The following is a 14,405-nucleotide window of genomic DNA, read 5'->3' on the forward strand; positions in this document are numbered from 1 at the left end:
AAATGGTTAAGCCAAGCATGTATAATTGTCTTACGCTAATTAGGGGGAGGGTGGATGGGGAGTAGAAGGGGGAGAGGGAAGGAGGGTGGGGGGACACTAAGGGCCAAGAGTCCTGTCTCAAAGCCTGGAGGGGGGGCCGGAGGTCTGGTCTCCTCCAGGTTATTGCACCAAAAAAAAAAAAGCACGTTTGTGAGCCTATTTTGGACTGAAACAGACACTATGCATGCTGCCGAAAACACATGACAGATGTGAGACACACACACACACAGACACACACACACACACACACACAGGACTGAAACATGCATCCTGCAGCCGGGCATGCGGCCACACCATTTCCCCCAGCCTTGATGCTTTGACTCGAGTTCTAATTATACAACCACGTTATGAATAGAATAAATAAAAAAAGCCCATCCAGTTTTAGAAAGTGTGACACTGCTGGCCACTGTATAATGGATGGATTTTAAACGGGGACTTTTTTCTCAGTTACTCATGATTTCTGTGGTACATCCTGTTTCCTCAATTCAGGGAGAGACCGACAAACAACTTGACTGGACCAAATGCTTGTTATCTTTTGCAATGCTCAATCCACTTCTTCAGCACACAGCAGAGAAGCACGAGTAGTGACAATGAATGTGAAACTACTCGGTCACGGTCAGAGAAGGATCGCGTTCATTGAGGAATATAAAAAGTCACGAGGAGATATTAACTGCTGCTGCTGCTGAATACATCGAGTACAAATGCTGCAAACCACACAGCTTCAGCACACCATGTTGAAGTAACTTTCTCTGCTATTTTCAACATCTGTCTGAGAAGTTGCTTTCCAATAAATAAATGCAGATGCCAATACATTTCAGCACACTGAGCTACTGACACTGACCATAAGAAGCCATGCAGACACAATCAAACTTGTTCTCTTCCAAAATAAAACCCTGCACCATACAGAAATCACTCTAAAAGTGTCAAATTAAAAGCTCAACTCTAATTGTTTTTCTATTTGTTCAGACATTCACCGGGCCTCGTGCAGCTGTGAGGCGAACGGAAAAAGTTCTTGAGGAAAATTGCAATTCAAACTAGTACAAATACTCCTCCTGTGCTCACACTGCTCTGTAATTCTTTACACTTGTTGAGGGAAACATAAAAAGCCCCCACAGCTGAATTAAGAGGAAATCTCGTGAACGCATGGCAACAAGCCTTTGTGTTTGACTGTTCACTTGCTCACACAAACCTGTTGCTCAGTTTTGCACCAAAAATGCCTCACAACTTAATGTGATGAAATGTTTTGTTTTGGATGCATTCAGTTGCAAAAGAGTTCCTAAGAGACACTGCACATGTTGGAGTAGGTAGGTAGGTGTGGAAGGAGGTGAGAGAGATGGGGGGGGGGGGGGTCTGCTGACTTCAGCTTTGCAAGACATGAGATGCTTCGTGCAATTAAACGCAACAATGTGCCCATGAGGTGCCTGACGATAATTCACAGGACGCGAGAAAAGAAGTGCAACAAACTTTAAAGCCCAAGAGGAGGAGGGCAAGAAGCACACTCTGCACGATCAAAAGCGTGAATCTGCACAATTTTTAATGCACTAAACCGAAGCTGTGCGATTAAAAGCCAGGACTGGGCTGAAGTGTTCCGTTTCACAGCCCCCCTTCCCCATAAATTCAGCAGTGTTACTTGCAGAAAGAAAATGGTCGCTTCATACATGAGCCTCTGCAATGCGACTGAACACAGCCTGCTTAAAAAAAAAAAGAAGCAGCAGCCAGGATCGTGCAGAAACAGCCGAGCAATGTTGCTGTTTCAGGTGAATTCGGCGGTGAGCTAAGCCCCCCTGTAGTCTCGCATTTTCAAAAAAAAAAAATGGAGTTATCCCTCAGCTGCTGCAATATGTGCTCGTTCACAGAGGTCACACGGAGACCTGCAGCATTTACAGTAGCGACTTCACGTGTGCAAGTGGTAATGGCAAAATACACCAACAACAAGAGGAAGAAAACCCCTGCGACCGGTTTTACTCAAGTGCTGTTGAAATTGAATGAATATGCTGAATCGCATGACCCCCTTTTCCTGCTGCTCTCACTCTTTATGGAGAAAATTAAAGAGCCACAACGAGAGAGAGAGGGGGGAAAAAACAACAAAATACGCCACACAGACACCCTCAGAAACAGCACACAACCGCTTCGACACGAGGACAACAGTAACGTGGGGTTGAGATATTCTGGAGATAAGAGCTCAGTTTGAGATGAAATGCTCAGCATGGGACGAAATGGAAGCCGAAATAGCTGAGCCATGGCCGACAGGCTCGTCTTCACGGCTCTGAATAGCAAAGAGAGAAACGAGGGGGAGCGAACAAAAGCCTCTTTTCTGCAAACTGTGTGCCAAGTGTTTTAATTTCAAACCTTTTCTAGCCAGCAGAGACGTGCTAGCATCCCCTCGTTTCCAAAAATAACGAGTGAAGCTAAAAGAAAAACCCTCCACCTCAATGTTCAAATGGCTTAAAACATGTCTGGTGTCGAAGAAAACGTTGCAACACAGACATTGAATAAACATTGCTGTCTCTTTAAATGACCAACAAAAAAAAACGTGTAATGTGTAACAACTTATAGTGGATACATTTTACATCGGGGCTAAATAGTGCACAAGCTGCCGGCTGGTAACCTTCACAGTCCGTGATGAAAGTTTATGCATTTTCATCGAACTTGAGCAAAAAACAATAATAGCAAAACACAAGGTTGTACTTACATATTTCTTTTGAATGATATTCCTCTTAGGTCTTTCCTTGCTCATTATGCAATCCCACCAAAAAAGAAATGTTTGGCTATAGAGAGAATGGCCACATGAATTTCTTTCTTTGACTCTCGCCTCTCCCGGAGCTCCACCAAACGACGATTTAAATCCCCGGCTCTGTAAGGAAAAGCTTGCTGGCTTTGCAGAATCCTCCCCTCGGTGTTTTTCCCCCTTAAAGTATTCGGATGTAAATCCACACCGAAAACAAAAAACAAAAACAAAAAACAAATACTCAAGGGTCAACAACGAACACAGACGCACTGGACCCAAACTCACTTGGGGATAACATAGTCAAAACACAACAATAAGTTCCATTCGCCCGAACAGCTCGGCTCTCTGCGCACTCACTCCCGGCTCTTTTCAAATGCATGAATATGGTTGAGGTGATGTCAACGCGTTACATCTTGCTCGAGGCGAGGACACGGGCGAGGAGATGAATAAATAAAATTAAAAAATAAAACGTTAGGTAGGCTGTCGCGTCTTCTTTTCTCTCTCGTTCTCTCTCGTTTTTCTCTGAGCTGGAGCCTGCGGTCGTCGGTAGAGCTCTCCAGCGGCACTGCTCTGCTGACGGAGAGCAGCTCCTTTCTTCCCCGGCCTCAGCCTATCACGTTCTGCAGCACGCAGCGGCAACTTCAAAATCCCTCTGAGACGGCCCCAAAACACCAGACAGCAGCAGATCACCCCGTAGCACGCTCCTTTACGGTGTTTATCCTCATTCTAGCTCTGGTGATCTTACACATGATGTCCTCTATGTTTATTAATGGACTTATAGTGCAGGGATCCACCTTTTTGAGTTGATATCAATGGCAATTGTTGGTAATCCAGAAAGGCAGATGACTGATATTTAGAGCCGATTTGCATTACATGTAATGTTTTAACAGCACGTGCTAGCAGAGAACCCTTCATTCATAACCAGCTTATGTTTGTCTGTTCGTCTGTTATTCCATCTGTGTGCAATATTACTCAAAAACGGACCAACGGATTTGGATGAAATTTTCAGGGAAGGTCAGAAATGACACAAGGACCACCTCAATAGATTTTGGCAGTGATGCGGCTTATAGTCTGGATCCACGGATTTGTTCAAGATTTCTGTATCATTGCGACACAGCAGCACAGAGTCACAGTATATAATGACAGTCATGTTCTTCTCAGGAAACACTGTGAAACATTTGGTGACACCCTGACTTTTTGTCTAGTTCCATCATCAGGTTAACTGTTAATTTATTCAGTGCTTATTCACTCATTCATTCAGACTTTATTTAAACTCGCAGATACATTGAAGTAGAGGCCAAACAAAGATAAAATAAGATAATCCTCGATTAATCGCATAGTGGGGAAATTCGCAACATTTGTAATTCAAGGGAAAATTATTAAAATTACAAAATACATACATAAAAACACGCTTTAAAAGGGTGGGTTCAGCAGGTTTGCATCGTCTCTGTCAGCATACCAGTGTTACCATTTAGCTCAAAGTATTGCAATGCCTTGAACCAGAGGCCTTTTGACTTCAGTGTGCTGCTACAACCGGAGATTTTTTCTGTGCTTTAATTGTAAATTCAATAAAAAGTGACCTTAGTTTTTTTCTTATATTGAGATATCCTGGTGTGATTGTTGATATTTTGTATTTATGCTGTAGTTTCAAATTTATGTCTTTTAAATCCCTTCTTATAACACTTCTGCCAGAAAGCCTTTCCCGATTTTGCATGAGTTTTAATTGCCTTGAACAGTTTTTTTTACTGTTCCTCTTGTGGCAAGGTACTGATTTATACTTACTTATTGATTATATATTTTTGCCTTACAACATTGGTTTTTATATAATTCTGTTTTTTTCTGCTTCTAAACTTGATGATTCACTTGCTGCTGATGTGAAGCACTTTGTAATGTGTTTTCCAAAGTGCTCTCTAAATAAAGCTTATTATTATTATTATTATTAGTCGTAGTTTCACTCTCAGAATAGGCGAAAGGGGACAAAAAAGAAGGTAGGGGTTCCCAAATCTTTATGCAAATGAAAATCCCCAACCCCCACACTTCACAACACCCCCACAACTTCCTTCAAAGCACATGGTTAAACACTGAAGCACAGATTTAGATTTTATTTTGAAACGTGGTGCTTTAAAAGTCCCATATAGAGTTTTAAAGACCCAATATGGGGGGAATTCATTTTGTTGTATTTTGTGGTTATTAGAAAGTTGGAGGTGTGAAATAAAAGCTGTGAAGATATGAAGATGTTTACTTCCGCCATTCCTCAAGCATTCCTCATAATTAGCTAAGGCCAATTCATGGTTTCCTTGTATAACGCCAAATCATGGTTTTCTCAGGCCAATTAGTGGACTGCAGCTTTTTTCTTACAACAATGGTGCCATGTCATTCTACTACATGGTCGGCTGCATTTCTCCTCATATTGAACACTGACAAATACACAAGAAACCAACAGCTGCAAACAGATCAGGCTGTAGCACCGTGCTAGTGATTATTCCTGAGGTGTACCGAGCACAGTTGGTAGATGTAGCGCAGGATTTGTGGAGAAATCAGGACCTTCACTGATACAAGTCTGTACAAATTAAAGTTCTTTCAAAGTCTGCACTTACTACTTCAATTGAAACCCAGACAGTCCGCTCCTAATGAACTGACACCTTATTAAAGGCATTAGAGGAGATTTAATTTCCTACGACTTTGAACGTAGCATGCGCATGTGCACATACAACCTCTCCCTCATCCCCCTCTAACCTCCCCCCTCTTAACATTTACGAAGAAACGCCCCCCTCCAGAAACTTGCGTAGCACTCGTGAAGTTGTCTTTTACGGCTGGGTCCCCCTGGATCTTTATCTGCCGTTATGTAAAAAAGATGAGCAAAACAAGTCTCCAGCTAACTACGAAGCTATACCAAAGCAACACATACAGAAAACACGTAAGTCCAAGGCGTACGTAATCTACGTAACTAGGTCTGAGCCGGAAGATTTTTGACTGACAGGAAAGGGAGCAAACCAAACGCCTCGGTCCGAGCGCGTTGATTGGCTGATGTTTTTTAGGTCCTGCCATGTCCACAGTTATTTTTTTTTAAAATTTTTTATCCTTTAGAGACCATACATACAAGTCCACTAAAGGTCAGTATATTCATGTTATGTGAATCAGACAAATTAAACAAAAAAAACATCCTCCATAATGCCTTTAAACAGCAGTCATCGTACAGCAGAATGTCCTTCCTGAAGGGGGCGGGAAGAGCAGCAGCTCATTGGTTTTTAGAGCAAAACAACCAATCCAGAATCGCCCTAAAACCAGAAGTTATAAAGTCATGGTGAAATGAAGCATCTTTGCACATGCTGAAAGTGGCACAATATTTGACCTTTAAGAAATATTTCATATCTCTTTTACATAGAAAACATTCCTATAGTTTTGTATAGCAATTTCAAAGCCAGTGTTACGTGGCGCTATCTTTAATTGCTTTTGCTCACACTGCATGGATCAATTGCATTACTATATTTTCAGTGTCCAGCAAGAAATAAATGATTTATGAATACATTTAGGCCTTATTAATTTTACCTGAATTGTGGACTCATATGCATTTCTGCTCATATAATCATACTTTTGTGTGATCCACTCTGCTACGAATGTTAGCAGACTGCTTGTCCTCTTCCCCCTCAGTAGGAGTGGGCTTGCTATGTCATTACTCTAATGTACTGAGTGGGTTGGTTGCTCTGCTTGAACCCGGGAGGTAGTTAAAGGTAATGTGTGTGCATGTGTGTAGTGTTAAGGTACAGTTACAGCCTTGTCTCCAGGGTATGACTTTGAAGAGAGATCTAACTCTAGATTATTGTTTCATCAAGTAACTTGTAATTCCTTGATGACCAGAACTAGTCAAGTGCACCAAGACTGTTGGTCCAAAATGAAATATTTCAAGTTTTGGATGGATCTCACTGGCTTGGTGATGTTTTTTTTGGTTTGCTTTTTTCTAAATTCACCAAACAGCTAATCCAGTGGTCCTGGACTATAAATCCTAGTGACTTCTGCTACTTTTCTTCCAATACACACAGTTATTCTGTGAAATATCTCAACATACAATGAATGGACCGTTTTGTGCAGACATTTGTAATCTATTGACAGTAATTCAGTCATTTTGCCTCTAGTGCCACAAAGAGGTCAACATTCATGGTCTTTGAGTTAATTGTCTGGGCAACTGTTGGATGGATTTCCATTAAATTTGCTGCATACATTCATGTTCTTCTCAGAAAGCACTGTGATACAGTTGGTGATAGCCCGACTTTTTGTCTAGCCCCACCATCAGGTCAACTTGCTAATTTATTCAGGGATTCTGTTTATCAATTAATTCATTCAAACTTTATGTAACCTTGCAGATACATTGAGGTAGAACACTCACTTACAATGTAGCTGAGCGCAGAAGATAAGATAATTGATTATTGATCCCATAGTGGGGGAATTTGCAAGAAACACAACATGCAGGCATAGAAATAAGAAACTTCAATAAAATGGCATTGCCATCATCCACAGTTGTATGTTGCATTTTGTGTTAATTAGCAAATGTTGGCATGCAACACGTTAAAGTGGTGAATGCACGTGCAAAATTTCAGCACATTTTTACTGACTTATTCACATGCAAATGTTAGCACTTTAGCTAAAATTATTACTATGCCTAACAACCGAAGGCCTTGATTACACGAACAGCTGCGGACAGTACGAACAAGTAATTGTTACTATTGTAGGAGTCGGTGGTCTATATATGCTTTGTGATTGGCGTCTCTTGCTTTTAGCCCATGCATACTATTGTGCGCTACTGATCTTGTATCATAGTTGCTGTGTGGACATAAACTTTGGGCTGCACAGGAACATCTTTAGAGTTGTCCATGCAGAATTTAGCAGGGCCAGTATAAAATTGCAGGATTTTTTGTAACACATTTTTGCTGCTTTCAGGCCAAAAATCAACATGGCCGCCTATAACCAAACACCACATGGCATTTTTACAGAAAGATTCTTCTAAAATATTATATATACAATTAAGTGAAATTGATATTGAAAGATATTGTAGTAAACCTGTTGACATGTGATAAATCCACACTTGACTCACACAATACTTTATATTAAATAACTCAGAAAGCCTTGGAGTCTTGCCAGTCCTTTCTTCAGGGGGAAATGACATCATGTGGAGCAGGTCATGCGATCTGGAATTAACACACTTCCTTGTGGTGTTTTGTAATGAGTAACTTAGTTTAAAGTGATTTCTCGGACACAGATACAGTTTGTTATTTTCAAAAATACTGCCAAAGAAGAAATATCTGTCATGATTATCTCAACTCAATAAAAAGAACACAATCAAAACAATTTTTTAATAATTCATTTTATAATTGCTTAGCTAATTAGAACGTATTTGTTATAAAATTAGCTTTTTTATTAATAAATAATTGTTTCCATAATAAATTATTCTGGAATTTGTAAAGACATGATCATAATGAACATAAAAAGCATTAGAGTTTTTACTTTTAATAAAAAAATTATGCAAGATATATCCCATGTATTTCACCAGCTAAACCAAGCTGCTCGTGTGGTAGCAACCTCTTGTTTGGACAAGTCCTTTAGTTTCGTTCTAAATGCAATCCGTCTTATGAGCTGGTGAATGAATATTTGTTCAGGCATTTCCGTGTGGACACTCTGGGTTGAGTCAGATGGTAAATTGAATGGGGTTTGGACTGACTCAACAGGTAATGTTACTTCACAATTATCCTAACTTAATCTTATCAAGGAAGACAATGATTGCATTTCTAACTCTTGCAAAGTTTTGCTACTCTTTTATCTAAGTACTGAGGTGCTCCTTTATTGGATTGAGGAGGATTAGTCCCATCACACACTCCTGCAGAACCAAGCCTTGGTCTATCACAGCCAACATTTGGTCACACCATCTTGGGTTGACTTTGGCCAGATCACCAACAAATTACAGGATTTCAAATAACACACAGATTCAAGCTCACATTCACAGCCCAGGGCCATTTTGAGTTACTGGTCTTTCCACTGGGGAAGGAAACCGGTATGACGGTATGACTCAGAAAAGCTCAAACAAGATTCAGCATCTCTCCGAATCCCTAAAAGCTGGATCAATCACCCCCATCCATGTAATCATGCTGATTTCATTATCATTCATGTAACGAGGAAGAACTATTGATTCCTCTTCTGTGTTTGATGTAGATTTAGCATAAGGCACCAAATGATCAAAGCACCGAACTTACCCATGAATGTATGAACAAAGACGCCAAATCAATAGTTCACGGGTCGATAATTCTAAGCACGGCCGGCAGATGACATGATATTTATGTAGCCCCCCACCCCATGCGGTTCTGTTCAGAGTAGTGTAAAAACAGAATACTGAAGAAACGTTGAAGGATTAGTAAGAATGCAGAAATTATACAGTGTGAATGAAAACATGAGGATTTCAAGCAGGGATAATGGTATACAGTTTAAATTATTGCAGATCTTGCGCAAAAAAAAAAATCCTCCCTTTCAGATAAATCTATAGTATGTTTATATATCATAAAATAGTGTAAATCCCTTTCCCCTTAATCAATGATGCCTTGTCCTTTGACAGTATCGGAGTCAAGCGAGCTATTTTGAGCCGAGGCCGTGGAACACACTGCCTTTAGCTCCCATCACCCTGCACTCTCAGGGGGTTTAACCAGGGTCTTCTGCCCTGCTGGTGCTGACATTTAGGCCCACATGAATCAATGAGACAAGCTGTGGAGGGATGCCTGAATTTCACAGCGGCACCCCTCACAGTTCACATTTAGCCCACACTATGTAGAGGCAAAAAGGGTTGCGGGGTCTTCGAGACATTTTTAGCCCCATTTCCTCTTGAGCCAACGTGTAAACCATGGCATCACGTTCCAATCTTTTCTAATTTTTACTATTTCAAAAATTTAGATTAGAAAGCTTTATTGTAGTCGTATGCTGTCCGTGAAGGGGTAAATCATAAGTCAGGTGTAAAATAAGTGCATGGTAACTTCTGCGGTGAAGGTGCAGGAAAAGGATTTGCCCGGCTGATCCGTTCTTGTTCATAATTTATGCGAGTAAAAGCACGAGAGACAGACGCAGAGTGTGTTTGTGTCAGTGTTTGTTTGTGTGTCCTTAAAGGGAAAGCAGTTTTCAGAAGTGCTGGACTATATAAATGGCAGAGACATTTACACCATTGGAAGAGTGTTGTGTGTGTGTGTGTGTGTGTGTGTGTGTGTGTGTGTGTGTGTGTGTGTGTGTGTGTGTGTGTGTGTGTGTGTGTGTGTGTGTGTGTGTGTGTACGTGTGTGATGGAGAAGGCCAGGGATTGATTAGAGCTTTCACTCTCAATGTGGTTAATTGCCCAGTGAGGCTTAGCAGACGGTGCTGGCTAGATTGATGTCCGATAGCCAAGAAGAGGGGGAGTCGGGGTGTGTGTGTGTGTGTGTGTGTGTGTGTTTGTGTGTGTGCAAGGGCAACACAAATCCCAAATTAATGTTGAAAGAGTGAATGGTTAAATATTGCACACTGTGGAAATAAACCCAAAGGAGTTTCCCTCCAAAGAAAAGGAAAAATCAAGTCATTGTAATCACATCTGCTGAAAATAAAAGAAGATGCTTTGAAATAAAAGGAAAGAAAAATACCGGGCCGTGTCACCTTTTGTTTTCTTCCCCTGGCTAAAGGGGTTTTGAAGCTCCATTTGGGTTTAGTTTGACAATGTCCTGATGTTTTCATCTCGCCCCAGTTCTGCTGGACTTACTCAATCTTTATAAGCAATTGTTTCATTCTGGCGCTGGATCAAGCAGTTCAAATCCTCGCTAATCTATCTCTGTCTTTAAGTAGATATTAGTGATCCTTCCAGAATGGCTAAAAGAGCTCCAGTAGAACTAGCATTTAATCTTGCAGCCTAAAGTTCCTGGAAGTTTAAATACTCCGATAAATGTTAGCGTTGCAGTGGAATGGAATAAATCTTGGAAGAAGAATAACAGCGTTTGTTCTCTGTCATTTACAGAGGGAGACACTCGTGATTTTTTTTTCTTTTGTACGTATCGTCCACAGGGTTTGTAAAATAATGTGTGTTGTTCAATAAGAGTGTTAGGGGTGTGTGTGTGTGTGTGTGTGTGTGTGTGTGTGTGTGTGTGTGTGTGTGTGTGTGTGTGTGTGTGTGCGTGCGCACTCAGGTGCTGGCTATACTTGTGGGAACCAAATGTCCCCACAACTGTAGGAAAACCGAAAACAATGTCACTTGTGGGGACCTCATTTCGGTCTTCACAAGTTTAAACAGTGTTTTCTTGGCCATGTTGTTGTTACTGAAAAAAGTAAAAGTGCAAAAACGTTTCTTTAGGGTTAGCCATTGTTTTGGTCTGGGTTAAGGTTATGGTTAGGGTAAGGGTTAGGGCTTAGATATGAATGGGAGTCAATGGTACGTCCCCACAATGATAGAAAAACACTGTGTGTGTGTGTGTGTGTGTAGGGTCAGAATTAACGAGCTGAGCCTGATTCTAAGGGACAGCAACAAGCGAGCCAGTGGGTTGCAGGGGGTTGGGTGGATGTGGCAGCAGTAAAACCATGGCTTATACAGTTCTCTCCTTTTCACGCAGCCTATTAAATCTCCAAGTAATACGAGCACCAGGGATAGTAAATACTACGAATGAAAGAAGAAGAGAAGGAACTAAATGAGTTGCTATGAGTAGAATATATGACACACAAATATTCACTACTAACTGCAAGACTCTTCAAATATGTGTTAATTCATTACTATCTCTTTTTTGTCAGTTAACCAAACAACAAGATTATTACTACAAACAGATTTCTTTCATTTTGTTTGACACTTGTAAAAGGGAGCAGGAGTCAATACTATCTTAACAAGCAGAACAAAATCTGACAACATGGTAAATTCAAGCTGTTTTCAATAGAAAGTGACCAAAAATGTCAGCAATTAAGTACATTTACTAAAGGTCTGTACTTACTTAGAATTTTTATGTACTCGTATTTTATTTTAGTATTTCCATGTTCCCTTTAAAGCACAACATGAGTCAAAAGTGACCGATATTCAATGGAAAATGGGTATCTCTTAGGGCAAACATTGCTCTTTTCTATATATTTTACAACTTTAGTTACTAGTCATTTTGCAGAATCTGAGCATTAGTATAAAAAATATATACTTTAGGTACCATAAAGTATATATTTATGGTAGTTTTTTTTGGTTTTTACTTAGGATTTTGAGTATAGTATTTTTTTATAATACGGTATTGGTAATTTTGCGAAAGTATCTAAATATTTTTTCCATCACTGTCAGCAGAAAACAGGTTTGAAGAACTTTCAAGGATTAGCAGCACAGAATAATTGACTCATATAAAAAGTCGCATTTGATTCTAAATATATATATGTATATTTTAAAAGGTGCTAAATGAATTTCTGCTCATGGCTTGCTTTTAAGGCAAAGCTCCTCGATGCCGCACTAAAGAAGCAATTTCAGTTTAGAATCTTTGCATCTTTCATTCAAGTTCATTTGAAGCCTATAGTTAATTAAAAGACATAATCTGGATTTAAGCAGCTTTAATTTGAATTAATTTGAGCTTTATTGCCAGTATGAAGCTAAATATTAAAGCATTTTACAACAGTTTCATAGTCAGAGTGGATTTTTTGTTCTGCTTTCAGGGAGTATTCAGAATTCCTGACATTACAGATAGTTTTTCTTTTTTATATAAAGGGATTTGTTTTAGTTGCGTGCCCTGGTGCCGGTGATGGCAGACAGATTGGGGGTCGTCGTGGCTTTAAATTACTCCCGCTGAAATTTGAATCTTATAAGTACTCTCATTAAAGTGAGGTTAACCTTCTCCACATCCAACCCCCACCTCTCCCTCTCCACTGTTCAGGGACTCGTTGGGATCACAAACACAATTTATTTTTCAACAACCCCTCTGACGCACGCACACACACACATACACACACACAGACACACACACACACAGACACACACACACACACACACACACACACACACACACACACACACACACGCACCTCCCCTTCTGAAGGGACTTGAGAGTCCCCACTCCACTACCATGGATAATTGGACACCTTCAGCATGAGAAATCCCTCGCCGAAACAAAACAGGCACCAGTGGCGTAGACTCGTATCGGGTTTGCCAAATATGAGCACGACGGCGAGGATGAGACGCAGACAGACAGCGGCTCGGCTGAACCTTAACTACAAGCTAAGATTTGAAATATACACAAAACCCCCTTTGGCGGTGGTTCTTTCGGATTCAATTCACACATTGAATATCTCACTTCCTGAGCCGCGGTGCCTGTGGTGTAGTATGGCGGGATCAACAGGACGAGTATCCACGCCCTCAGGCTCCGGGGTGAAGCTGTCCTCGGGGCATGTAACAAGGATCAGCACGCTCTTTGCTGTGCCCTAAGTTGACCCATCTGGAAGCTAAATGCAAAACTGTCTGAAGATCAGAGCCAAGGGATGACTTGCCCTTATTTCTGCCCCCAAGGCTATTGTTGTGTTTCACTAATGAGGCGGATCTTCCCAAGCTCACCTGGCAACCGCAATCCCACATAAGTCTAACCTGGTAAAATGCAGACCTTAAGAAAAAATAGATGTTAAAAGGGTCTTGCTTAGGTTAGCTTTATTTTATAACAAGTCTGAGCATTCTCTACAGCGGTCTTTCCTGTTCTTCTCTTGCCAGATCACTTTGAATGGATTTGTCCTTGTCTCTGCACTTTTGGTACCTCTTGGTAATGTTACTACAGCTGCCAATGAGCCAGAACGTCGGAAATGTTTTCCCATGATGTGACACAGTCCAGCTTCTCTTTAATTCTTGCCTCTGTTCAGTTTCACACACACAGCATTTTTAAATTTCGTAACATCACCATCTAGCAATCAATTTTTAGGTTAAGTCTATATTTTTCCACTCATCAAAGCTACTCTAAGTCCAGTTTTTCCTTTCAGCTTGACATCATTCAACGCTCCTCAAACCAGTCTGGACTGGAGTACAGTGTGGATGTGTAGCTAACCATGAATCCCCCCCATGAGGAACGATCAGCGTCACAGCATTGGCAAGTCTCTTGTGTGTACGCAGCCTCGCAGAGAATAGCGGCCACAAAGCTTCTATAGCCCAGGAATGACTGGCTGACTCATGTGGGTCAAGACCTGCCACAGGTGGGGGATCCCAGGCTGAATAAACTCACCCCCTGATGGTCGGGCCACAGCCTCAGCGCCCCTTTTCACCCAACCGGGACACCTGCACTGGATACAAAGGCCATCTCTCCCTCTCCTGATTCTTTTAGCGCATGAGCAGAGAACGAGAGAGAGGAAAAAGGCAGCAGAACGGCGCAAAGGGGGGAAAAAGAAATGAGGTTTGAGGTGGAAGGAGGGGGGGGGGGGGGTGCTGCCTCAATCGTAGCCATGCGGAAACAAAGTAACACAAACTCAAGCCACAGCAGGGGAACAGCTGGAGCACACAGGGACAGCTGTCTGGGTGGTCTGAGAAAGAGAGGGTGTGAGCTCGCAGGAGAAACGAGCGAGAATGAAAGACGGGGAGAGACGGTTTGGGTTAGGATAAAGATGTGGAAAACAGAGGCTATTTAAAGAGGGGTAGCACCGAAAAGAAAATGAGAGGCTTA

At 41.3% G+C, this 14,405-nt stretch overlaps 1 protein-coding gene across 1 annotated transcript in view; it reads right to left on the bottom strand.

The window, feature by feature from the left end:
* Positions 1-3,376, bottom strand: part of jarid2b (jumonji, AT rich interactive domain 2b) — a 108,774-nt gene extending 105,398 nt beyond the window's left edge. Inside the window, exon 1 of the mRNA XM_022210147.2 lies at positions 2,732-3,376. Coding sequence (XP_022065839.1) covers positions 2,732-2,776 — 45 coding nt within the window. The 5' untranslated portion in view covers positions 2,777-3,376. The remainder of the gene's footprint in view (positions 1-2,731) is intronic.
* Positions 3,377-14,405: the final 11,029 nt, after the last annotated feature.

This window comes from Acanthochromis polyacanthus, chromosome 11 (genome assembly GCF_021347895.1).
Source record: "Acanthochromis polyacanthus isolate Apoly-LR-REF ecotype Palm Island chromosome 11, KAUST_Apoly_ChrSc, whole genome shotgun sequence".
NCBI classification, from domain to species: domain Eukaryota; kingdom Metazoa; phylum Chordata; class Actinopteri; family Pomacentridae; genus Acanthochromis; species Acanthochromis polyacanthus.